Source organism: Canis lupus, chromosome 29 (genome assembly GCF_003254725.2).
Source record: "Canis lupus dingo isolate Sandy chromosome 29, ASM325472v2, whole genome shotgun sequence".
NCBI lineage: Eukaryota > Metazoa > Chordata > Mammalia > Carnivora > Canidae > Canis > Canis lupus.
Window position 1 is genome coordinate 22,032,686 of NC_064271.1, and position 27,684 is coordinate 22,060,369.

The following is a 27,684-nucleotide window of genomic DNA, read 5'->3' on the forward strand; positions in this document are numbered from 1 at the left end:
CTATGCTAATCAGTTAATCTGAAGTCTTTTGCCATAATGTCTAGTTATCTAGTCTCTCCTTCCTATTCCCTTTTCTACCTTTCTACTGAGTGATTTTTACCTCAATTTTTATAACAACCTCCTACATCCTTTCCCTAGCTCCAGCCCCTTCCTATACAATCTGGCCTAAACATTATACCCGAATGAACCTTCCTAATTCACAAAGGCAATAATTTACTTTCACTATCAAAATCTGCCATTGTGAAACAGAGTAAATATAAACTCATGCTTGGCACCTGACAGTCCCTACCAGGTGTCATCAGGTTATATTTTGAGCCTAACACCCTCGATTCTTTTGACCCCAAGAGTGCATAAATGAATAGCCCCACAAAGGAAGATCTAGTTTGTAATTTTCTTTGACCCACACATGGTTTATAAATTTGGAATCAGCTGTTTATTTCATTTAGTTGCTAACATTTACATAGGCTTTGCAACTTTGGGCTTACATTGCCACATGACACAAAGCTAGGCAGTGAGTGCCCTTTAAAATTGAGAAACATACCCTGGTTCACCATAGCCTTCATCTGATTGGTGCTATACTTCATCTGGTCCTGGCTAGGTGCCAATAAGCATGTGAATTTATGACACTTGCCCTATATTACCTACTGCTCCAGCCAAATGCATCATTTCCAAATGCACAGCATGCCTTTGCTTATGTTGTTCCATCTTTTTTTTTTTTGTATACTTTTTATTGTAGTTTGATTTGCCAACATGTGGTATAATACCCAGTGCTCATCCCATCAGGTGCCCCCCTCAGTGCCCATCACTTCATTACCCCAACCCCCCGTCCACCTCCCCTTCCACTACCCCTTGTTCGTTTCCCAGAGTTAGGTGTATCTTATGTTCTGTCTCCCTCTCTGATATTTCCCACTCATTTTCTCTCCTTTCCCCTTTATTCCCTTTCACTATTTTTTATATTCCCCAAATGAATGAGACCATATAATGTTTGTTCTTCTCCGATTGACTTACTTCACTCAGCATAATACTCTCCAGTTCCAAACATGTCGAAGCAAATGGTGGGTATTTGTCGTTTCTAATGGCTGAGGAATATTCCATTGTATACATAGACCACATCTTCTTTATCCATTCATCTTTCGATGGACACCGAGGCTCCTTCCACAGTTTGGCTATTGTGGACATTGCTGCTATAAACATTGGGGTGCAGGTGTCCTGCCATTTGAAAATATGGAACGCTTCACGAATTTGTGTGTCATCCTTGCACAGGGGCCATGCTAATCTTCTCTGTATCGTTCCAATTTTAGTATATGTGCTGCCAAAGTGAGCACTGTTGTTCCATCTTTAATAGAAATGCCCTCTCCCTCGATTTTTCCTGTCTTTAAGGTCCATTTCAAATACTGAATCTCCCGTGATGCTTTCTCACCACCAGCTGGATGTTACTGCCTTGTTTTTGAGCCTGTGTAACACTTGGTGGTTCTCTTATGGCCTATATCCCACTCTTCACTGGATAAGTCATTGGTATCCTTGATTTCTACCCTTTCTCAGGGAGATGTACTAATGGACACTTGCCCCCTACTCCTCAAGGCTTTCTGAAGGAAAAGTTTTCCTTTTGACATAGACCTTCCCTTCTCCTCCTCACAGAGATGGAGTGAGTCTCCCTCTTTCCCCTCAGGGATCTTCCTGTATACACAATGGGAATGCTTTGCTCTACTTGTCAGGAAAAGCCCTGATATGGCAAGTGAGGTTGTCAGCAATGCCTGAGTGTGTACATTTGTCCAATTCTGAAGTTCAGGATTAGGAGGCCCACTATTGCCACAAGAGACAGGATTTTACTTCTAGATTTTTCCAGCAAACAAAGCTAATATTTTCATCTGCTTGAATACTTATCTCATAACTGTATTTAAACTCAATCAGGGAAAAGGAGGCATTCTTACTGAGTATCTTCTAATCCCAATAATGATTCACTCTGTCTTAAAGTTTCTGCAGCTCCTAGCAAAGTCAGTCACTCTACAGATAGGCACTCAAAACACGTCAAGTTGAATCAAAGGATATAATCAATGTACATAAAATTCATGGAATGTAATTTTTCCCTTGCCATGTCCCCATAAACTATAATTTAAATGTCTTTTTATAGATGTCAATGAAATACAAATGATTCTATGTATTACATAAAATATTTATTTCCTATTTACATTTCCACTTTTATGTAAATCATTGTACATCATATGACATATGAAAAAAGAAAAAGAAAGGAAAAAATATATAAACCTTGGATATCAGTGTAGAAAGCACTTAACCATGTAGTATTTATCAGCAGTCTCGTAGGTCTCGTTTCTTGCCCTTTTTGGATTTTCTAGTAGTTTCTTGACGAATGGTATCATACTCCAATATGGCCATTTTGGAAAGTCTCTGTAAGTATTGAGATGGTGCTCCAGCAAGAGGATCACTGAAGCCAGTACCTGTGAAGAAAAAGAAATCAGCTATTAAAATTAAGTACACTAAAATGATATTCTCTAAAGTACAGGGCAAATAAAAATCTCTCTTCCTCAAATGACCATTAAACACTGCTAGTTCTTGATATATCACATTTGTGAATTAGAGATAGAAAGCACTTACTTTCTAAAATGAGTGTAATATCAAGTCATTTCAAAAAATATTTAACTAGGGGTGCCTGAGTGGCTCAGTCGGTTGGGCATCCAACTCTTGATTTTGGCTTGGGTCATGATCTTAGGGTCATGGAATCAAGCTCTGTGTAGGGTTCAACTCAGCAGGAGGTAGCATCTACTTAAGATTCTCTCTCTCCCTTTGTCCTTCCCCCAATTCGTGCTCTCTCTCTAAGAATAAATAAATCTTTAAAAAAGTTAACTTAAAAAACTTATGATTTTTCTATTTAACTATATAAAACTAAATCTGACTCTATAATGCTCATGTTTTTAAAACATGAGATGGCTGTGGAATTTATTCCAAAGCAAAAGACACACAATCTCCATAAATAATTAACTTGTTTCATACCTTACATGCTCATCAAGTTATTTTCTCCAAAAATTCCATTTCTCATAAATGCTAAGTTTAGTAAAATAGTAAAATTGTAAAGAAAGAAAATGAGTAATTCACTAACTGAACAGCATTACTCAAGCTTCTATTATAGAATGTAGTAATAGTAATAGATAACATATATTGAGTGATCTCTCTGTGCCAGGTACTTACATTTATTTCAATCACACAACACTATGAAGTAGGTAACTAGTACTATCTTTGGCCATAAATATAAAAACAAGATTTAGTAGGGCTAAAAAACTTGCCCAAGGGCAAAGAATTTAAACTCAGATTCATCAAATTCAAACTTCCCATGCAATCACTACATATTGCCCTAAATATGTAAATATGTATAAATACTTCTATTTGAAAACATATAAAACTTTGAAAATAATATGCTGATTCAAACTGTCTTAAAATATGATTATTTAATTCAAATGGTTGAGTGTCAAAAAAGGCTACCTACAGTTCTTTAGTGTGGTTATTTTTGGTTCGTTTTGTTATTTGAATGTATAGCATGGGTGGAAAGTTCAGAGAAAGAGAGAGAGAGTTGGGGTGGGGGGGAAGAATATGATTGGGATAAATGTCCTTAGGAGTACAGTGAACCTGACATTTAGAAAAACTCTTTGGCTATAAATTAACTAGATTGTAGAGATTAAGCAAATTTTTAAAAACTTCAAAACTTCATACAAACCAATGCAATTAAGTTGGAAGTTGTTAACAATAAGATAAATTTAAAATTCTCAAATACAGAAATGTGCACACACATTCTATCTAGAACATTCATCAGTCAAAAAAGAAATCATAATAAACATTAAAATATTTGTAACTAATGAGAAAGAAAATATTGCAAAACTTGTGTGATACAGCAAAACTTATGCTTAAAGAGGTTTATACCCCAAATTCCTATGTTAGAAAAGAAGGCTTGAGAATTAATGTTAGACATAGAAAAATAATAAACCCAGAGACCATGGAAGAAAAAAGATAATGCAGGAAAGAGAAGAAATCAATGAAGTAGAAAACAAATTTACAATAAGAAAGATTTTTTAGAAGATGAGTTCTTCATCGAAGAGAATAATGAAAAAGAAAAAGTCTCTGGTGAGATTAATCAAGAAAAAAAGGCAGAAGGCACAAATAAATAACATTAAAAGAAGAAGGACAGGGTTCTTCTGTCCTTTTGATCAGCATGTGACTTTTGATCTCAGGGTTGTAGATTTAAGCCCACCCTGGGTGTAGAGATTACTTAAAAATAAAATTTAAAAAAAGAGGAAGAAGGACAGAAGTACAGATACTACAAAAACAACTTTATGCCAATATATCTGAAAACTTAGACAAAATGCAAAAAAAAAAAAAACTTAGAAAATATAACTTACCAAAACTAATTGAAGAATTAGAATGCTTTAAAAATCCTAAAATTAAAATGATTTAATCAATATTAAAATAATAATTCTTGCCCAGCTATCTATTTTGTTTGATGTTAGTGTAGCTACACAATCTTTCTTTTTATTAATTTTTGCATGATTTATATTTTTCCAACCTTGCACTTTTGATCTTTCTGGCCTTAAATTTAAGGTATGCCTCTTGTAAGCAACACATAGTTATTTTTTTTAGTCTGTTACTTTGCTTTTTCATTGAAATATTTAGTCTTCTTATATCTAATGCAACTGTTATGTTTAATTTTAAATCTTTAATATTGCTAATTGTTTTCTATTTATCTCATATATTTTATGTTTCCTTTTTCCTCTTTTCTTGTCCTCTTTTGAAATGATCAAGTATTTTCTCAATATTATACTTCCCCTCTCTTTTACCTTGTTACTTGTATTATTTTATTATCCTTTTAGTGGTTACCATACTGATGATCACATGTCTCTTTGACATATCACAAACTACTTTAAATTAGTTATTTTACCATTTTTCAGATAATGCAAGTATCTTACATTTTCAAACCACATATGCCCCATCCTACCTCTGTGCTACTATTATCAAGTATTTTATTTCTACATATACTTTAAATTTCATAATAGTACTGCTACTGCTTCTTATTCTTTCCCAAGTTGTTGTACTTTCATTTTGTATCATTACTTTTTTAATATTTTTAGTGAAGCTCTGCAGACAATAAATTCTCTTAACTTCTATTTGAATGAAAATGTATTTGTTTCACTTTTACTTTTAAGGATATTTTCACTGGGTATCCAATTCAAGTTTGGTAGTTATTCTCATTTAGCCCTTGAAAATGCCATTCCATTGTCTTCTTGCTTCCATTGTCCACATTTAAAAAGTCAGTTGTATGTCTTACATTCCTCCTTCAAAGGTAACCTATCCTTTCTCTGTTTTGTTTTATGTGTGTGTGTGTGTGTGTGTGTGTGTGTGTGTTTAACTTAGTCTGTTTATTATGATTTGCCCACAGTGGTTTTCTTACCTGCTGAGGGCTTATAGAGCTTTTTGTATCTGTGGCTTTGTATTTTTCATCAAAATTGGGAACATATCAACCAGTATGTAAATACTGTTTCTATCCTGCCCTCTCTCCTCTTATTCTGGAATTAGAATTACACATGTGTAAAGCAGGTTTTATTTTGTCACATAATGACTTGCACACTCCCTTCTATATTATCTTTTTTTCTCCCTTCACTTTAATTGAGTATTTTCTAATGATCTTTCATTTTATAAATCCTGTCATCCGTTGCTTTCCATTGTTTCCTCAACTTTATTGCAGTATATTTTACAAATAAAAATTGCATATGTTTAAGGTATACTACATGACAACCTGATATACATATACATTGTGAAATGATTACCATAATTAAGTTAATTGCCACACCCATCACCTCATACAGATAGATACCTTTTCTGGGAAGGAGATGAGAACACTTGAGACCTACTCTCTTAGTAGAGAGTATACAGTATACAGTACAGTATTATTAACTATAGTCACCATGCTGTACATTGGATCCCCAGAAATTATTCATCTTAGAACTGTAATTTTGGGGATCCCTGGGTGGTGCAGCAGTTTAGCGCCTGCCTTTGGCCCAGGGCGCGATACTGGAGACCCAGGATTGAATCCCACGTCGGGTTCCCGGTGCATGGAACCTGCTTCTCCCTCTGCCTATGTCTCTGCCTCTCTCTCTCTCTCTGTGTGACTATCATAAATAAAAAAAAATTTAAAAAAAGAACTGTAATTTTGTACCAACATCTCCCCATTTGCCCCACCCAAAAAACCCAGGTAACCATCAAAGCAAGATTAGTATGCAGGCTATGCAACAGCCCACATGAGATGACAAGGGCTAATCCCAAGGTCCTGAGATAATAAAGGTATGTGTAGAGGGAACACAACATCCACTACATTTATAAAATAAACAGAGCTTAAAAGAAGCATTAAGAGAACAAAACAATCAGTGGAAAGAAAGAGAGTTAAAAAAAAAAAAGTATGAGACAACCTAATATGACATGTGGTGGAAGAAAAAAAATGAGCCAACTTACTCTTTGGTTTTTCCTGAAGTGGTACCACAGTGCATGCCTCCTTAGTCTTCCTTATCCTAAAATTATATATTATCATAAAATCACTTTTATATAAATCCAGGGTACATTAATTTTTTTAAAAAAATAATAGATAAGAAGCTGCTTTCATCAAAACTCACTCAGTGAAGGACAACACTTGGAAAGTAAGCATTAAAGAAAGTGAACTCATTCCATCATAATTAATCCAATCAGAAGTAGATATGAACAATTCAACATCTCAGTTTTGCTAATAAATTTTACCTGTAGATAAGTGTTATGTCTAACCTCTCCCATATTTATCTTCAACTTTCTCTAAGTATGATTTAAAAAATACTAAGAGAAAGAGAAAATAAATATTAGATTAAGAGGGTATCTAGATATGCCAGATATCAACTATCACTTATTTCTGCAAATTTTACCTATTAACCACCATAAACTGAATTTTATCTTAACTTTTGTTCCTACTGTAACAGACCTACATAACGAATGGGTTATCAGAGGAGGTAGGTCATGATTGAATCTGCTGTGGGTGAGATAATCCATAAGAATTGAAAATGTCCTGTAACTATATTAAACTTTAGAAGTCAGCTGGAACTTCCAAATGCCCCTTCACCTCTAGGATTACTACTATCAGTTATATTACTAGACTGCACCTTGAGAGTCACTGAAAATGTATGATTATAATGAAAGAAATTTGAAAAAAAACAAACTTTTATTAGCATTTTAAAAACAAATATTTACATATGGAGTAGAAAAAGGTGGTAAGGGGTTGTACACAAAGACAAACAAAAATGTGTTACTTCCCTGCTTTGCCATGGCTGTTCGTTCAAGGGGTGCTGTGCAATACAGAGGAGAATAAAATACTTGTAGGCAACTCAACATGTTCTCACTAGAATGGCTGATATAAAGACACTTGTTTCAAAGACAGGGAAAAGAACTAACATTTACATTTGCCAAGCACTTCATAAACATTATGGCACGTAGCCACCACTTTTCTGCTTTGTATATGAAGAACACTGTCATAACATGAATTTAATATATTGAAATTATCCTTTATTGGCTAGGCAAATTTTCACTCAAGCCCAATGTAAAATGATGAGGAGTCATTTCACAAACAGCTAAGTTGCAAATGAAAAAAAAAAATGAAATAGGGTGAAAACAGTAGGAAGCAAAATGAAGACTTAAGATTAAGAGGTAGTTAGGCCAATTCAGGGGTTGCTTTTTGGGCTTCCAGTTTCTTAAAGATGATCATTGAAAGCAGGGTAACAAGACTGGTCTATACTGAGACAGGTTCATTGCCAGAGGCAGCCCTACATCCTTCTCAAAGGGCCCTGTGACTCCTGATGAAATTGACAAGAGTGAGGTGAGTGTTAGGGACACAGTGTCTTAGTAATGATGGAAAGTCACTGAAACCTTAAGTAGGTTTTATTTATTTATTTTTTTAAGATTTTATTTATTCATGAGAGACACAGAGAAAGGCAGAGACACAGACAGCGGGAGAAGCAGGCTTCCTCTGGGGAGCCGATGTGGGACTTGATCCCAGGACCCTGCGATCATGACCTGAGCCAAAGGCAGATGCTCAACCATTGAGCCACCCAGGTATCCCTAACAAATATTTTTTAACGGAAGGCCTTAAGTCCTTTCTGGCAACATCACTTGAAAACTGAGAAAAGTGCTTATTTGTCAAATTGAATAAAATTGCTACCTACATTAAAACATGAGATCCTTTATGAAAAAAATATCAGTGGGCAAGAAAGACTTCAAGTCACTAGCCAGGAAAACCTCTTCCTTTAGCAGTAATACTACAGATACATGTGGAATGCAAGAGAACTGAACAGCAATGGTCTACCTGACTGGAGGCATCTCGGTCTCAGCATGCAGCCGTCTTGACTGAACACCCAGTGGAGTTGAACTTACACTTTTTGGGCAACTCTGCAGTCCTGGTAAATATGGCATTTTGACACATTCTTTGAGCTCTTCTAGACCAAATATTGTGGTGTATTCTAATCAAAAATAGTATCATAATCAATGGTATTATTTCTGGATGAAATGCATATAACTTCTTTTACTACATACTAAAATGCATAATACAACATACCCAATTAGTCATTAAGCAAAGCAAATAAAGCTACTGTAATTTATCTATTATCTTTCCCAAGAGAATACCTTTTAATTCCTAATATAGGATGTAGGGAAGTAAGGAAGAGTTGATTCAGGGGCTGATTAAGAAGTAGAATAAGGAAAAAAGACAGCTGGACAGAATCGACACAGTCGTCACTATCCTCTGCCCTCACTATTTTACATAATTAGAATTTCCAGTATATTAGAGACATTCACAGTAGAGTTTAAAAGCACTTTTAAGAGTTTTGTATTTCTGCTATTTTAAACCTTCTTATCTTCCTGCTTTTATGTAAATAAGAGGTATAAATGTACAATTATTGAGCTAGCAATGAGACATAAAAGAATTCTATTTAGGGATCCCTGGGTGGCGCAGCGGTTTGGCGCCTGCCTTTGGCCCAGGGCACGATCCTGGAGACCTGGGATCGAATCCCACATCGGGCTCCCGGTGCATGGAGCCTGCTTCTCCCTCTGCCTGAGTCTCTGCCTCTCTCTCTCTCTCTCTCTCTCTCTCTCTCTGTGACTATCATGAATAAATAAATAAAATCTTTAAAAAAAAAAAAAAGGGGGGGATCCCTGGGTGGCGCAGTGGTTTGGCGCCTGCCTTTGGCCCAGGGCGCGATCCTGGAGACCTGGGATCGAATCCCACATCGGGCTCCCGGTGCATGGAGCCTGCTTCTCCCTCTGCCTGTGTCTCTGCCTCTCTCTCTCTCTCTGTGACTATCATAAATAAATAAAAATTAAAAAAGAAAAAAGAAAAAAAAAGAATTCTATTTAAGGCATTGATTTTAACTTTCTTTCTGCAAAATTTAACACCAAATCCATAAACACTAACATTGAAGCATCAAGATTGCTTCTCCTACTAACCTCACATAAAACTGTACAGAGATTGTCAAATTATTTAAAAACAAAATAAAACTTCAAAATGAAGGCAATAAATGGGCAAAAACAGATTAAGAAATTAAAGGTTCCGGTGATCTTTAATTGTGGTGAATTGTATTTTAAGCTTTCTCTACTAAGCAAGTCTAGCATAGCAATAAGAATAGTATTTAATGGGACTAGAGTTATATTAAACACTCCAAATGCTATTTTGCAACTTTTGACTTTTCTTCTGGAAGAAAAAAATAGTTTCTCCTGATAAAAAACATACAAATTTTCTTTCCAGCAATTAGATTTGGGGTGAAAGGACAGATAAACATGTCTTCTGAATATCTTTAATGGGAATGTAGTGAAAAAATTGAAAAAAAAAAAAAAAGTAACACACACAAAACCAGGAGTGATGAAATAGGTTGTGGAGTTTAAATTTTACTGTTTTCAGGAATTACATCTCTATTTATAAAGCTGAAGGGAAAAAAAAAAAAAAGAAAAAAAAAGAAAGCTGAAGGGAGAATTCAGGATAAACAAAAAATACAATTATAATTTGAAATTTGAAATATAAATTGAAATTAAGCTATTAATACATTCATTCGCGCACATGTCAAAAGTCCTCAAATTAGTCCTTATTGAGCAATGGTAGAATAAAAGATACTTTCCACATGCAAAAAACAAAGTTTGGGTTAGAACTAGGAATACAAAAGGGTGCTGTTAGAGATTTGGGTTTCTTAAAACATAAAAATCAACTTGAGGTGTTTAAAAACAAACAGAATTTGTGAAAAGTAGTATAACCCAATGGAGATAGTCCTGCACTGATACCAAGAAAAGTTCTTTAAGATTTGTTTCCATCATGAGTTACAGAATTACGTTAAGTAAATTAATTTTAATTTGGTTCCATTTTTATTTTCCATAAACTTAGGATATTATCCTTCCATAAATATTACAGAAATTACAAGATGTCTCTTGACTGCTTAAAAAATACATGTGTAAGTTTAAGGCACTATTTCTATATTTTATTCAGTAAAATAATTATAAAAATGAAGTTACCCTTCTTCATCCTTTGTGTTTCTAAAACTGCTTTCCTCCAACTATTCTCAAAAAGAAAACAACTGTCAAGGGAATTTCTGGTGACATTAGATGTATCAAATTTGATTTCAGGAGACAGGACTGGCATTTTTTCTTCTTTCAACAATGCTGATGAAAGTGAGATGCTGCTTCAGATTCAGGACACAAAGTACAAAAAAGAAAAAAGTATTTCAGAGATAAATATTTTTTCTAATTTGTTTTTCATTATATAGATTAAATACTAACAGACTTACATGGAAAGTTCACTTATAACATGTAAATATATATTCTTGGGATTTTAAAGTAAGAGGCCTTTAATAATATAGCCACAATTGGTAGTAAGAGTTTTTTCTTTTAAATATTTTAGTAAGTTCTTTCAAATCCCAGGTCACATATATTTAGCAATATAAAAAAATTTGAAGTCCAACAGCAAGTTATTGTGCACAAGACAATAAAATGGTTAGGATTCTCTCAGATATATTACCATTATACACAATGACCACGTGGGACTTATCTCTGGGATACAAGGATGGTTCAACACACAAAAACTAATGTGATATACCAATTTAAGAGAATTAAGGATTAAAAAAATCATGTGATCATCTCAATAGATGCAGAAAAATATTTGATAAAATTCAACACTCTTTCATGATTAAAAACTCTCAACAAACTAGGAATAGAGAGAAATTATCTCAACATAATAAAGGCATACAAAGCCCACAGTTAATATCACAATCAATGGTGAAAAATCAAGTTTTTCCTCTAAGATAAGGAATAGGCAAAGATGACCACTCTTACCACTTCTATTCAACCAAAAGTCCTAGCCAGAGCAATTAGGAAACTAAAGGAATCCAGACTGGAAAAGAAGCAGTAAAACTATCCCTGTCTACAGATGTCATGATCTTAAATATGTAGAAAATCCTACAGATACCACCAAAACAAAACACTTGTAGTTGTACTTTTATACACTAACAACAAATTATCTGAAAAGGAAATTAGGAAAACTATCTAATTTACAACAGCATGAAAAAGAATGGAACACTTAGAAATAAATTTAACTAAGGAGTGAACAACTTATACACTGAAAAACACTGATAAAAAATTAAAGAAGACACAAATGGAAAGACATCCCATGTTCACAAATTAGAAAACTTAATTTTGCCAAAATAACCATACTTCCAAAAATGATCTACAGATTCAATGCAATTGAAATCCCAATGATGTTTTTTTACAGAAATAGTAAAAGAATTAAAAAATTCATATGGACTCACAAAGGACCCCAGATAGTCAAAACAATCTTGAGAAACAAGATTGAACCTGGAGGCATCAACTTGCTAGTTTCAAAATATATCACAAAGCTAAGGTAATCAAAACAATATGATACTGGTATAAAAACAGACATATAAGCCACTGGAAAAATAGAAACCAGAAATAAATCAACATATATACAGTCAACTGATCTTTGACAAGGATACCAAAGGATTACACAATAGGGAAGGGATAGTCTCAACAGACAGCATTGGAAAAACTAGATATTCACATGTGAGAGAATGAAACAGAACCCTATCTTACACCATACCAAAATCAACTCAAAATGGATTAAAGACTTAGACCTAAGATCTAAAACTGTAAAAACTCCTATAAGAAAATATAGGCGGAAAGCTTCATGACATTAATCTTGCCATCATTTTGTGGATGATACTAAAAGCACAGGAAACAAAAGCAAAAATAGACAAGTGAGACCTGTATGAAACTAAAAAGCTTCTGCACAGCAAACAATCAACAAAGTGAAAAGGAAACCTATAGGCAGGGAAGAACATTTGCAAATCATTTAACTGATAAGGGGTTAATATCCAAAATATATAACTCCAAAGCAAAAACCAAAGCAACCACAAAACAAAACAAAAAACCTAATAACTGGTTTAAAAATAGGCTTAAGGACTTGAGTAGACACCTGTGGTGATGGATAAAATTTAAAAAGTGGTGATGAGGAGGGAGAAATTGGAACTCTTGTACACTATTGGTGGAAATGCAAATTGGTGCAGCACTATGGCAAAAAGTATGGAGGCTCCTCAAAAAAGTAAGAATAGAACTACTATATGATCTAGCAATCCTGCTTCTGGGTATTTATCCAAAAGAACTGAAATCAGAATCTTGAAAAGAAATAAAAAAAGAATCTTGAAGACACTGTGCTGAGTGAAATAAGCCAACATGGGGGGACAAATATTGAAGATTCTAGTTATATGAAGCATTTAAAATAGTCAAACTCATAGAAAGCATAAAATGGTGGTTTTCAGGGGCTGGAGGGAGGAGGAAATGAGGAGTTTCTAATTAGTGAGCATAAAGTTTCAAGACGATTAAGTTCCAGAGATCTGGTGTTTGACATTGTACCTATAGACAACAACACTATATTGTACACCTAAAAATACGTTAAGAGGGTAAATCTCATATTCAGTGTTCTTGCCACAAAAAAATAAAAATTTTAAAAATTATTACCATAATATGCATTTGCCCCTGAAAAAAAGATAGTTTCTATTCCCCATGGAAAATAAACATGTCCTCATAATAGCCATTACTTTTATTCTAAACATGGATACAGAAGAATAACTCATTATGCATTTAGTTTAATTTGCCACTGGTCATATTAGGTTTGGACCCACTCTAATAACCCCATACTAACTTGGTTATCTCCAAATAAGGCCACATTCTGAGCTTGGGGTTTGGACTTCAACATATCAATGGGAGTGGAGGGAGGCAAAATGCAATACATAACGCTACATCATAGCCTATATAAAATATTTGTTGGAGGTAATTTTTTTAAACTCTATTTAAATAAGTGGACATAAAAGTTCATTCACTCTCTTAAACCCATTTTTTTAAATAAAAAAGGATAATATACAACAATTGAGATCTTCAAAATTCTACAGTCCATTAATAACTGTTGATGTTCTTGGTATATTTGAGGGACAAAAATATTCTGAAGTCTTCCATATCAAAGGTAACACTAAATTCAGTAAGATTTTGGTACTAAATGCATTTATCATATACTAATCCTTTAAAAAATGGAAATCCATGGTAGTTCCCTTATTATTTGGGTTTCAAAGGATAGTAAATCCAAAATATGTGCTTAAACAAGATCTGCCCTTGAATAAAAGCCTGGCCAGGCACCTCAGGTCTGATGCTAAGATATCAGGGACCCTGCCTACTTTTCTACCTTACAGCTCAACTGCCTTGAACACATCTTATCCACATAGTTCAAGATAGCTAAGTGAACATTTATACTGGTGCTGATGGGAACCAGGGTTTTCAGTGTGAGAGAAAAGACTGAGATTTAACATCAATAAAGAATAAGCAAAGACCTTGAAGTCCTAACTATGAATTGGAAACATAAGACTTTTCATCTAAAAAAGACAAAAAAAAAAAAAAAAAGTGTTTCCTAGCTCTGTTCACTAAACCTAATAACTGAAATGTGACTTTAAAAAAAAAAACCAAAAAGGGATCCCTGGGTGGCGCAGTGGTTTAGCGCCTGCCTTTGGCCCAGGGCGCGATCCTGGAGACCCGGGATCGAATCCCACGTCAGGCTCCCGGTGCATGGAGCCTGGTTCTCCCTCTGCCTGTGTCTCTGCTTCTCTCTCTCTCTCTCTGTGACTATCATAAATAAATTTAAAAAAAAAAAAAGCCCAAAACCATAAAAACCAACCAGAAATAGCTGATTCCAGGTCTGTGGAAGGAAATGTACAAGATGGGCCCAGAACATATTGTCATTCAGGAGACCTAGTTATCTATCAATGAAGACTAAAGTTACGGTAGTCGTCAACTTAAAAAGGCTCCGAAATGACCAAAAATGAGAGTTGTAAACATTAATAAAAACAGTGACTGTAATAAATTGAAATATATTAAATATGTATAAAACATACATGTACAGGCATACCTTGTTTTACTGTGTTTCGGTTTATGTCGCTTCACAGGTAATTGCTTTGTTGTTGTTTTTTTGTTTTTGTGTGTGTGTGTGTGGTTTTTTTTTTTTTGCTTTTGTTTTGTTTTTTACAAATTGAAAGTTTGTGGCAACCCTTCATAGAGCCACGTCCATTGGTGCCATTTTTCTGACAGCAATTTGCTCATTTCTCATCTGTCATATTTTGCTAATTCTTGAAATATTTCAAACTTCTTCATTATCATTATATTTTTTATGGTGATCTGTGATCAGTAATCTGTGATCTTACTATTGTAACTGCTTTGAGGTGCAATGAAGCGTGCCCATAAAAGAGAGCGAACTTAATTAGTAAGTGTTGTGTGTGTTCTGACTGTTCCACTGACCAGCTGTTCCTCCATTTCTCTCCCTCTCCTGGGGCCTCTCTATTCCCTGAGACACAACAATACTGAAATTAGGCCAATTAATAACCCCACAATGGCCTCTAATTGTTCAAGTGAAAAGAAGAGTCACATGTCTCTGACCAGAAATGATTACACTTAGTAAGGAAGTCAAAAGCTGAGACAAGTTGAAGGCTAGTCGCTGTGTGCCAAAAAGTTAGCCAAGTTTAAATGCAAGGAAAAGTTCTTGTAGGAAATTAAAAGTGCTACTCCAGTGAACACACGAATGGTAAGAAAGTGAAATAGTCTCATTGCTGAGATGGAGAAAGTCTGAGTGGTCTGGACAGAACATTAAACCCGCCACAACAGTCCCTTAAACCAAATCCAAAGCAAGGCCCTGACTATCTTCAATTCTGTGAAGGCTGAGGGACGTGAAGGAGCTGCAGAAGAAAAGTTTACAGCTGGCAGAGGCTGGTTCATGAGCTCCAAGGAAAGAAGCCATCAGCATAACATCGAGTGCAAGGTGAAGCAGCAAGTGCTGACATAGGAGCTGCAGCCAGTTCTCCAGAAGACCCAGCTAAGGTAACTAATGACGGTGGCTACACTAAACAATACACTTCCACCGGAGATGGGACAGCCTTCTGCTGGAAGATGCCACCATCCAGGACTGTCATAGCTGCAGAGGAGAAATCAGTGCCTGGCTTCAAAGCTTCAAAGACAGTCTGACTCTCTTGTCAGAGGCTAATGCAGCTGCTGAATTTCACTGGAAGCCAATGCTCGTTGGCCGTTCCGAAAATCCTAGGGCCCTTCAGATTTATGCTAAATCTTCTCTGCACATGCTCTGTAAATGGAACAAGAAAGCCTGGATGATACCACATCTGTTTATAACATGGTTTACTGAATAATTTAAACCCACTGTTGAGACCTACTGCTCAGATTTAAAAAAAAAAAAGATTTCCTTTCAAAATACGACTGCTCATTGACAATGTACCTGGTCACCCAAGAGCTCTGATGGAGATGTACAAGGACATTAATGTTGTTTTCATGCCTGAATACAACAGAAATTGCTGGTTCATTGATCTGTAAGAGAACTGATCTCTGAATTTTTTTTAAGATTTATTTATTTATTTATTTATTTATTTACTTACTTACTTACTTACTTACTTACTTACTTATTTATTTGAGAGAGCTCAAGGAAGCACCCAAGCAGGGGGAGTGGCAGAGGGAGAGGGAGAAGCAGACTTCCCACTGAGCAGGGAGCCCGACATGGCACGCAATCCCAGGACACAGAGATCATGACTGAGCCGAAGGCAGCCACTTACCTTATTGAGCAACCCTGGTGTCCCTGATCCCTGAAATTTTGTTAATTAAACAATTGAGGCCTTGACCTTTTTTTTTTTTTTTTTTAAGATTTTATTTATTTATTCATGAGAGACACAGAGAGAGCAAGGCAGAGACACAGGCAGATGGAGAAGCAGGCTCCATGCAGGGAGCCTGATGTGGGACTTGATCCCGGGTCTCTAAGATCACACCCGGCACAAAAGGCAGGCACTAAACTGCTGAGCCACCCAGGGATCCCCCCTTGAAGAGTTATTAAATGGTTTGCCTCTAATGTTATACAAGGAATAACAACAAGACTATTTTTCAAATTCTCTTCTTTTAGTGGAAAGGAAAAATGGACAAAGGAAAGCGACTAAAGAGATATTAAAATTGAGCTCTAGGGCAGCCTGGGTGGCTCAGCGGTGTAGTGCTGCCTTCAGCCCAGGGCGTGATCCTGGAGACCTGGGATCGAGTCCCACTTTGGGCTCCCTGCATGGAGTCTGCTTCTCCCTCTGCCTGTGTCTCTGCCTCTCTCCTCTCTGTGTTTCTCATGAATAAATAAAATCTTTAAAAAAAAAATTGGGCTCTAACAAAATTAAAATTAAACATGTAAAATATCAGGAAAAACAATGTTCAAAACTGTAGGCAAAGTTCCCATCTGGACATAGGGACTTCCCATTTCCTAAAATTCATAAGCAGTGAATTTGCCAGTTTGCGTTTAAATATTAGTTTGCTGAAGAATTACATGGAAGCAGTCCCTTAATGCTCCCCAGCCTGTGAATTGAGAAATGAAGAAATATAGAAGCAATGGCACTTACGATACATATCATCCCCCTAGAGCCCTTTGTTATGTTCCCATTCCTGGATGGGACAAAAATATTTATTTTCTTGTTAATCTTTCTGTGCCTCAGTCTCCCTACCCAGGGAACTAATAAGCTCTGCTTTACAGAGTTATTGTGAATTCTGAAGATGATTTAAGGCATCTAGCTAAATGCCTAGTATGCTACTTTAATTCTCAAACAAGAATCTTCAGTTCAGATTGCAGTAAAGGTAGCTTAAGAGACAAATGATGGCTGGCTGCTATTCTCATCATAATCCTCGTGATTATTACCCTAGGCCACAAATCAGCTAATGGCTGGGTATGAGAGATACATCTTGACTCGATGCCTTTTCCTCTCTTCCTTTCACGGAAAAAGTGCACCGCTAGACTTTTCCTGTTTTTCTTCATACTGTCCTGTTCTCGTCTTATGCATTCCATGTTCTTCATCTCCTTGAATATTACAAATATATATATTTTTTCCATGTTCTATTCAGTTTTGTGGTACCCACCTCCCACTTGCTGCATCTGCCAAGTTCTCTTTTCTTGTGGTTCATTTCCTTATATAATTGATAAACTTTGACTGTGAGCTCATCTTTATAGAGAGATTGCTATGTACAGGAGTCTAGTACTCCCTGAGCTATGGAGACTTTGCTATGCAGACTTTTCCATTAGTTTCTGCCTGGCCATGGGTTTCAGAGATGCCAGACCAGTTAACAGGTCAGTTCCTTGGATGGTGGTCCCTGAAGCATATAGTAAAGTGAGTTCAGATCCCAGACTTGAGCTGTATGGGGTATGAAGCTGTGCAGAGTCTATGGACAGGGTTTAACAGCTAACTCTTTTGCTGCCATAGTTAAAGTGAATGGCAAGCTTCTTTGCAGCGTCCTTAGGCCCACAGGGAAATATTTTTCTAGCTATCATCTCACTGTCTATAGTGGGTTGTATTTTTCAAAGAAGGATGCACTAATACATACCCATGCCAACATGTTCTTCCTTTGGTGTGATGCTGAGTCTTGCTTCAAGAGGTGAGGTCGGTGTTCTGCCTCCCTGAAAACTAACTTCCTGGTAAATTAAGTGCCCTGGAAGTGACACTGTGTGATTTCCAAGGCTAGGGCATAAAAGGTGACACAACTTCCACTGGCTCTCCCTTGAGATAATCACCTTTGAAATCCAGCCACCATTTTGTGAGGAAGCCAGGTAACAGGAAGAAGTCACTATATAAGGGTTCCAGCTGACACCTACAGCTAAAGTCTCAGTCCACAGCTGGCATCAACCACCAGACATGGGAATGAATGAGCCTGCAGGTGATTCCAGTCCCAAGCTTTCGATTCTTTCATCTGAGGCCCAGACATCATGAAGCAGAGCCAAGCTGTCCCTGCTGTGCACTGTCCGAATTCCTGACTCACAGAATCCCTAAGCACAATAAATGGTTGTTTTCCATGACTAAGTTTTGGAGAAATTTGTGATGCAGTCATAGTAACTGGAACAGTACTTCTTTGTGACTTCCAGCTTTCGGCAGATGCTCAACAGTGGCTTCCTATGTGAGTGTTCCTTCATTTCTGGCACCTGGGGATTTCCTTCTCTTGGTCCCTAGCTCAGCCACATTTCCATAAATTATCTTATTATATTTTATCCGGCATTTGAAACATACCAAAGTAGAATGGAGTCCCATCCATGTCACCTCCTTCTGCCACACAGCCCAGAAGTTCCCATAACTTTCAAATGAGAACATAAATAATTGATATATTTAATTCCTCTTATATATAAAGATAGCTTTTATATATAGATAGATAGATACTTGAAAATAAAAAAGAGAGTAAGTCCTATAGAAAATATATTTATTAAAGGACAGATAATTCATTCCAGGAAAAAAAAAATACAAAGGATCAAAGTTAATCCTCACTAGTTCTCAAATAAAAGCAAAATAATATAATGAGTTACTAACTTTTCCCAGTTACAATGGCAAGGATTTTTCTTTAATACTAGACAATGTAAGATGAGGTAAAGGAAAATAGAAGCTCTCATAAGAGTTCAGTATATGTATCAATATAGTATGTCCAGAAAGCAATCTAGCAATATATATGTCCTTATAATTTTATATACTTTTGATCTAGCAATTCCACTTCCAGGTATGTATCCTAAAGGAATGATTGTTGATACATACAAATATTTATCTTCAAGGATGCCAAATTCTGTACTTTTTATAATAGAAAAGAAAAAAGGCTGAAAATAACCCAAACATCAATGAGCAGATGGTAAGATTATTTTTAGTTTAAAAAAAAGATATTATTTATTCATGAGAGACACAGAGAGAGACAGAGGCAGAGACACAGGCAGAGGGAGAAGCAGGCTCCATGCAGGGAGCACGATGAGGGACTTGAGGATCACGCCCTGGGCCAAAGGCAGTCGCCAAACCGCTGAGCCACCCAGGGATCCCCTTTAGCTTTGTTTAAAGCAAAATAGTTATTAAGTGAACATAAAAACAAGTTGTGGATTCATTGAGAAAGCTATTTATTTATCCACAATGCCAGTCATTGCGCTAGCTGAAATACAAAAATGATGATGATGCAAAAGCGTACAGTATGTTGAGGGCAACAAAGTAAACAAACGATTATAGTTCACTATAATAAATATTAACGAAAAAGGTTATGTTTCAATTCTGTGGTACAACAGAGCATTTGTTAACCCAGCCAGATTGGGGAAGTAGGAGTTTTGCTTTTGTTTTTGAGCAAGGGACGTTCAAATTAAGTCCTACTGGTTCTCATAAGTAGCAGTTGACTGTGATGGTCAGTAGGCTGCATGTCTACTAATATTCTTGCTCCTCCAGAGAATAGAGTTGTTCCTAAGAAGTGCCTACTTCCCCATGATTGGAGCTTGAATGAGTGTAATGTGTACGCTTTCTGCAAGAAGTCTTTAAGAAGCAGGTCTGCTTTCTCCATACCTTCCTTCTCCTCTTCCTTCTGCTGGCTACAGTGAGATAATAAGCAAGTGGTAATGAATGGTAGAGCCTGGTCCTACAACCAACTGGAAGAAAACTGCCTGCAGAACAGGACTATCTGCCTCACAACTCTTGTATGAGCAAGAAATAAACTTTTACATGTCACGTCACTAAGATGTTGAGATCCGTGTGTCATTACAGTTAGCAACAGGCTAATACATGTAACTTTTTATTCCCAAATGTGAGGACATTAGCTCACTTACTCAAATACCGTCACTAAGCATGTACTATGTGCAAATCAATATACCATGTGCATGACTGATATGAAGAACTAAACAGAGATTTTTGCCTTCACAGAATTTCCAGAGCAAAAGGAAAACAGTCACTCACATGACTGTAATATAATGCAAAGTGTGACATTACAGCCTGATAGAGGATAGATATTTCACATCAGGAGAGTTAAAAGAAGGCAGATATTACTTTCACTTGGAAGTTCAAAAAAGACTTGGAAAAAGCTAGAAAATGATATTTAAATAGAATTTAGACAGGCAGAAATGGCAGTAGAGGCATTCCAGGAAAAGATATAGATGTGAAAGATGCCATGGAATAGATGTGAAAGATGCCATGGAAGATGGAGCAGGGTTCAGATAAGAGTACTGTGAGAGATAAGGAAATGACATGACAGACTGGGGCGAGATCACAGACAAATCTGAATGCTAGCCGAAGTGGTTTGCACTTCCTTCTTTGAGCAATGGGAAGGCACTGATAGGTTTTGAACAGAGGTGTGGCACATTCAGAGCCACGCATTAAGATTAATCTGGCAGAGGGATCCCTGGGTGGCGCAGCGGTTTGGCGCCTGCCTTTGGCCCAGGGCGTGATCCCGGAGACCCAGGATCAAATCCCACATCGGGTTCCCGGTGCATGGAGCCTGCTTCTCCCTCTGCCTGTGTCTCTGCCTCCCTCCCTCTCTCTCTGTGACTATCATAAATAAATAAAAATTTAAAAAAAAAAGAAGATTAATCTGGCAGAGACTAGAGCCAAGTTAAGACCTACAATCATCATCATCATCATCATCATCATCCAGAGTGCTTAAATTAGAGTGGCAGCAGTGAGACTACAACAGCTGATTGAATTTAGGAGGCTCAGAAAAGAAAGAAAGAGTCAAAGATAACTGAGACTGTGAACGAAGGTGACTTAAGAGAATGACGAATTACATTCAAAGAGAAATTGCTAGTCTGGCATGGAGAGCAACAAAGGGCTCAGTTTTAGATAAAATGCGTGGAGGATGTCCAGGCAGAGCTATTGAACCTAGGTCTAAGCTGTAGGAACTGAGGACTATAGCTTTGGTTGGGAGAAGAAATTCTAAGAGTTATGTATTCACGGGTGAGAAGTAAGGCCAGAGACTGGATTAAAGTTGCCAAAGAAGACTTGGAAGGGAGAAGAAAGCCAGATTTCCTTAAAATGTGTGCAAAGTAGGAAGATAAAGAAGATAAAGAAGCTGAGAGGTGATTGGAGAGACAGACAATACAGAAGAACCATAATTATAGGAAGCACTGGACCGTGTCCAATTCTATAGAAGTTAGTGGCAGAAGGTACCAGTAATAACATAGCAACACCTAAAGTACAATCTCATTTAAGCCTCAAAGAACCCAATGAAACACAATTCCCAGTCAATTACTGACCAGGAATTCACATCCAACAAGGAACACATATTCATTGGAGTAAAATGAGCCTGGATTCTAATCTTGATTCTGCCCTTCAATAGCTGCCTAACCATAGGGTCATGAAGAAAATAATAGTGCCTCCGAATCTCATAGGGTTAGTGAGGATGAGATTTCAAAATGCATGTAAAGTGTTCAGCACAGTGCTGGACACATAATAAACACTCAATGAGAGAGGGGTGGAAGCTATTGTTTTGTTTTTAAATAGTAAACACAGATCTTTCTCAATACAGTCTGTTGATGGAAATGTAAATCATTAAAGACTTCTTTGGAAGACAAGATTCTATCATACACACATCGGACCCAGCAATTCTTCTTCAAGGAATTCAATTTACTGAACTGTCCCCAGGTATAAGAACGTTCATTGTTGCATTGTTTGCAATAAGGAAAAATTGGAAATCTTAATGAGGAATGATCACATAAATCATATCTATACCATATGATCATACATCTGTATGATACATCTACCATATCAATGCAAATCTAAGTAAACTGATAAGAAGTTATTTCTCACATCTTTTTCAGTACGAAAGATAATTTCTCAAAAGAATCCAGATATGATTCCAATGATTAAAAAAACATGAAGAAAGAATAGAAGGATAAACACCAAATTAACTCTAAGATGTGTAAGAAAGAAAAGAGAAAAAGGTAAAGAGGGCTTTCATGTCTATCTCTATATTCTTCTGTTTGAATGAGAGCTACTGATGCATTATAATGTAATTTTTTAAATGTAAGAATTCAAAAAAAGAAACATCAGAAGTATTTTTGAAGAAATGGCACTGTGACAGGGGACTTTTTAAAAAGATTTTATTTCTTTTATTATTTATTCATGAGAGACATAGAGGGGGAGAGAGAGAGAGGGGGGCAGAGACACAGGTAGAGGGAGAAGCAGGCTCCATGCAGGGAGCCCAATGCGGGACTCGATCCCAGGACTCCATCCCAGGACTCCAGGATCACATCCTGGGCGGAAGGCAGGCGCTAAACCGCTGAGCCACCCAGGGATCCCCCATGTGACAGGGTATTTAAACTCACCATTAGCAAGGTAGATAAAAAGCCAATGAAGATGGAAGAGCAGAGATTCTTGTGCTTCAGGGAGTACAGTACCCTGAAAACGGTTTCAAGCTGCATTTCTTTAGAGGCTCCACTGTTCATGTCTATGACCCCAAAAAGGTTGTAGGGGTAGAATGACTCCTACAATAGAACAGACTACCTGCATGACACAAATCTTTTCTAGTAATTGTAACCCCTCATGAAAAAAGTAATAAACACACACACTATATAGGTAAATCAGAAATGGCACAAAGCAAAGTCAGCAGAGCTAATTAACACGGTCAGGGTCCCAAGTCCTGCTCCACATGGCCCTGTGCAAGAGTGACGTACAGCGGCAGTCAGGGGCAGAGGGTAAACACATCCCCCACAGCACCCTCCAGGTTAAACCCTGGCAGGTTGGAGGGAGACCCTGTAAGGCGTGTCCACCCGATGTATGGAGACGCATGCTCGCCTGTGCAGGCTCCAGGCTGGCAGGGAGGTCCTCTTGCCCCGGGTTCGTTCCCGTGTCTCTCTGCGCGGCAGCCGTGGTCTGGTCCCCAAGCCCACTCGCCCGCCAGCTCCCCTCAAAGTGCATCAAGGAACTCTTGGAGGGACCCTTGTGCCTCACTGGGCTACTTTCCCCTGCCCGGGAGGGGGCCTAGGCAGCTCTGCTCTGGGCCCTCCTCCCCACCTCCCTTCAGCCCTGCCCCTGCAAGGACCCCAACCCCTCCCTGCCCCGCGTCCCACGCCACCCCCCAGGCCGGGGTCCTCCGGAGACCACCGCACTCACTGTGCCCGCAGCTGCCCCGCGGAGGGGAGGGGCCTCTGGGCGTGCGGGGGCCGCGGCGGTGGTGCCCAGGCCTGAGGCTCCCGCGGCTGGGTCACCGGGGGCAGCGGACTCCGCGGGAGCCGGCGGCGGCCCGCAGGAGAGCCGAGCCCCCGGCGCAGCCTGGCCGGGGCGTGGGGCGGGCGGCGGCGGGGCGGGGAGCGCACATGCTCGGCGGCCGGCGGCCCGGGGACGGGGACGGGGACGCTCGCCAGCGCGGCGAGCCCGGCCCGGCCCCGCGAGCCGCTCCGGAGGCCGCAGTCCCGCCCGCCCGACGCGCGCCAGTTGCCAGGCGCCCGGAGCCTCCGCGCCGCCCTCCTGGCGAGGTCACCTGCGGCGGACCTCGCAGAGCGGGGACGGTCGGTTGGGGTGCCGCGCCGGGAGGGTGTTTGGGCGGCTAGGAGGCTGCTAGGACTCCCTCGACAACTAGCATAGGTGCCACCACCACTGGCGTCACTGTTGGGGGCGGGGTGAGAGGATGCTGAAACAGGACTGGGTGCACAGGAGTCAGCCGTGGCACGAAAGTTGCGCCATGCACCTGCAGCCTGGGTAGGTGAGCAGCTGGACAAGGTCGGTGATGTTCAGTTCTCTGGGTCGCACTTTTAAGATTAAACTAACCAGGCTCTCCAGAGTACTGATGAGTGTACTGGAACTTTCAAACAGCTCAGCAAAACCTGCTAGCCCAGTCTTAGGTTAAGTGACGTAGTCATCCGAGTTCCCTCGCCACGTCCGCCCGAATTCCATATTCTAAGTCTCCTTTGTCTAGGTTCTTTGGTGAGGAATTAGATGTGTCCCCTCCCCAGTAAAGCCTAGCACCCAGACTTGTGCGGTAGGGCCTTAGCATCTACACTTTTACCAAATTATGTTCTAAACTCTTTACCTCCATTTCATGACCCCAAACAGGGCTCCAAGTTTAGCCCTAGGAACAGATGGCTTCAGATCTTACAAAACTGAAGTTGCACACCACTTTCTGTTTTCATCAAGCTCCATACTTCCTAGCTCCTCTTGTTAAGAAAACTCAAGTTAGACCTGGAACCTAATACTTGCCCCATCACTTGGTGATCCTGGGGAAGGCAAAGTTAACCCCTCATCCAAAAAATGGGGATAGCCCTATACGTAGCTAATAGGCAGCACAGTAAAAATGACACCAGGATCTTAAAGACAAAGTGCTGGGACCTATTCCAATTAATCGGTTCTGGGATTGCACCCAAAGTGGAGAACAAAAGACCAAGGATTACGTGGATTAAGCGTACACTAGCAGTGAATACGTGATCAAATGTTTATTATTAAATGGTCTACTTTTGAGTCGCTTTCACATCCTCTTGGCTATCCTATCCCATCTGCCACTGACACGGTCTCCCAACTCTTGACTCCTGCTGTTTTATCACCAGTTGTCCAAATTCTACCTCCTTTGTGAATTTTCCCAATCTGCACAGCATGAACAGTCTCCTACATTCCCTTAACATGCTGTTGTATTTTCACATAAAACCTACACAATAAAACTCATTTTTGAGTCCTTTACAGTAATATGTGTATCACTCACACACACACCTTAACCTCCATGAACACACAGTGCAGCCCCTACTCCTCTCACTATTCACCATGGACAATGTGCCAGTAACCAGAAAATCAAAAATTTAAATTGCTATTGCTCTTAAGAGGCTTGATTCAATCAAAAAATCCCAAAAGGACTCCAATGCACCAGGCATTATTCTAAGTGCCAAAACAGAGAAGGCAAACATTCAAACGTTATAGTGGTTTCAGTACATATTTTCAAAACCTTGAGTGGCTGTGAAAAGCAACAAGAATAAATGGAAAAAACATTTCAGGTAATTGAGATGCTATGACAAATATAGGGTTATATTAAGAGATGTGTCAGAGAAGGTCTCTTTCCAGAATTAAAAAGTCAAACACAGACCTGAGGGCCCAGTGTTCTAGACACAAGATTTTAAGGGTCAAGACCCTACATTAGAAGCTTGTCATTTTTGAGAAAGAAGATATAGCTGGGAACTAGAAAGACCAAGGAATAGTCCTCCCAAACATTTCTCTGCTGTAATTCCTGGAATATGCTGCCAAGGTAGGGACTTTTCTGATATATTTAAAGTAAGGAATTAGAGATGGGAAGATTATCCTGGATTATCTGGGTAGCTCAACTTGATCACAAGGGTCCTTACACTTTGAAGATGGAAGAGGCTATAAGCCAAGAAATACAAGTTATTCCTAGAGCCTTCAGAAGGCAGGCAAGCCTGATGACACCAATTTAGCCCAGGGAAACCAATTTTGGACTTTTTACCTCTGAAATTGTAAAAGACAATAAACCTGTCTTAAATCACTTAGTTTTAATTTGTTACAACAGCAATAGGAAACAGAAACTTAGTGCCTACTCTATGTCAGGTACTAGGTTGGAAGGACTAAAAAGCTGGCCTTAAAAAAAGTTTATTGGGATCCCTGGGTGGCGCAGCGGTTTAGCGCCTGCCTTTGGCCCAGGGTGCGATCCTGGAGACCTGGGATCGAATCCCACATCAGGCTCCCGGTGCGTGGAGCCTGCTTCTCCCTCTGCCTGTGTCTCTGCCTCTCTCTCTCTCTCTATTGTAAATAAATAAAAATAAAAATAAAAAAATTAAAAAAAAAAAGTTTATTATCCAAGGAAGAGAGACTTCTGTATGAAAGCAAGGTTTTGGCTGGTTTGATACCAAATCTGTAAAGGAAAGCAGTGGGGGCAGAATGTTATCCATCTTCCCCTATGGGGTGGGTCCCAGCACCCCCAAAAGCAGATACATCCTAGACATCCCAGTAGCACTTATCTCACATTGTGCTAGGTCTAGCGTACTAATTAGGACTGAAACATGTAAGTATAAGCCATTTTCCTTTGTATGACCCTGCCAGGCAGTACTCAAGCTACTATATATAATAAATATTTCCTTAGTATTTTGAGCCAGAACTGCTCTAAACATTTTATATTATCTGACATCTTCATCAAAATCCTTATTAGGCACAGCTATCTTCCCCATTTTGCTGATGAACAGATTAATTATTGGCCCAAGCCATTAAGTGAAGGCTGGGTATGAACCCACTTTGGCTCCAGAGCCAGCACTCTTAATCCAGCCTACCACAAAGGAACTTTCAAAGATAAGCAATACCAGTTAACACCTGTTAAAGATCAGTGAATGTAGTAACTAAGCTTTGTGACTGGAAAACCAGGGTAGTGGGTTCTTACAATGGTGGATCGTTAAAGGGTACAAATGTACATTTACATATGTGAGGTGAATTTCTGTAGTAGAACCTGCTGGGTAGGGCCCAGACTTTCAAAGGTTAGTTAGCCCCTTCTGGCATACAGATACCATCTTTTAGGTGGGTTTTCTAAACAAGGTGTCAACCTGCATTTCAATAGGTTCTAACAGTTCATATCCCTTTTTGGGCCTCAGAACCCGGTGAAGACAGACCAATTACCCCCTACTTTATGCACTAGGACCTGACTGCAGGAATTATCACCTTGACAACATGCCTTCCTCCACTCCCACTCTTTGAAACTGCCTAAATTCCTTTATTCTGAAGCAACTGCTTTAGCCTTCTCTATGGCAACTAGATGTCTGCACCTCTTCCCAATTCCCAAACTCTTATTTCCCCAACCTCTGGACCTCCGGCTCCACTCAGATTAAGAATTTATATGGAAAATTGAATTTCCCAGACTGAAAACAGAAACAGATCCAGACGACATGTACTGCCAATACATCGTGTTTCCTTATCCTACATATTCCTACAAAGCTCTCTTCTTACCAGCTTCCAAAGCTTTGGAAAGCAGCACAAAGTGCTACTTTGGGTAATGTATCTATTCATGGGCTGTAACAAACCTACCACCTATGGCTAGCTCCTTTCAAACACTAAGTAGGGATGATACTGATGCAGGTGTCAAAAGAATCAACAAGGCACCTGTTTCATAATGCATCATGACCCTGGCACAGTGAGGGCTACAGAAACTTTTGTATGTACTTTGTATCATATTCTATAGTGAAAACTGTCAGTTCACTAATCTAAGTGAGATACATACAATACATATGAATGTTATTCATAAAATTCAATTTTTGCTCACTAGTGCTATTGGTGCTCCAAAATAACTTGTATCTATGGGCACAAATTT

General features: G+C 38.6%; 1 protein-coding gene and 1 non-coding gene across 14 annotated transcripts in view; both read right to left on the reverse strand.

Annotated features, from left to right (window-relative positions):
• Positions 1 to 25,355, reverse strand: part of C29H8orf89 (chromosome 29 C8orf89 homolog) — a 45,254-nt gene extending 19,899 nt beyond the window's left edge. Inside the window, exons 1-7 of one of the 13 annotated variants that reach the window (XR_007407150.1) lie at positions 23,511 to 23,625; positions 10,567 to 10,730; positions 8,378 to 8,531; positions 6,511 to 6,566; positions 4,407 to 4,442; positions 2,266 to 2,456; positions 1,009 to 1,209 (exon numbers count right to left, since the gene is read on the reverse strand). Coding sequence is in view for 11 of the 13 variants with exons in the window: in XM_049103910.1 (XP_048959867.1) it covers positions 2,308 to 2,456; positions 4,407 to 4,442; positions 6,511 to 6,566; positions 8,378 to 8,531; positions 10,567 to 10,693 (522 nt within the window). In the remaining 2 variants the exon portion in view is untranslated. The other 12 variants (XM_049103910.1, XM_025478003.3, XM_025478002.3 and 9 more) reach the window with 12 other exon arrangements.
• On the reverse strand, positions 1,219 to 1,325 carry LOC112678653 (U6 spliceosomal RNA). The gene has a single exon (XR_003147738.1). It is a non-coding gene; the product is annotated as a U6 spliceosomal RNA (small nuclear RNA).
• Positions 25,356 to 27,684: the final 2,329 nt, after the last annotated feature.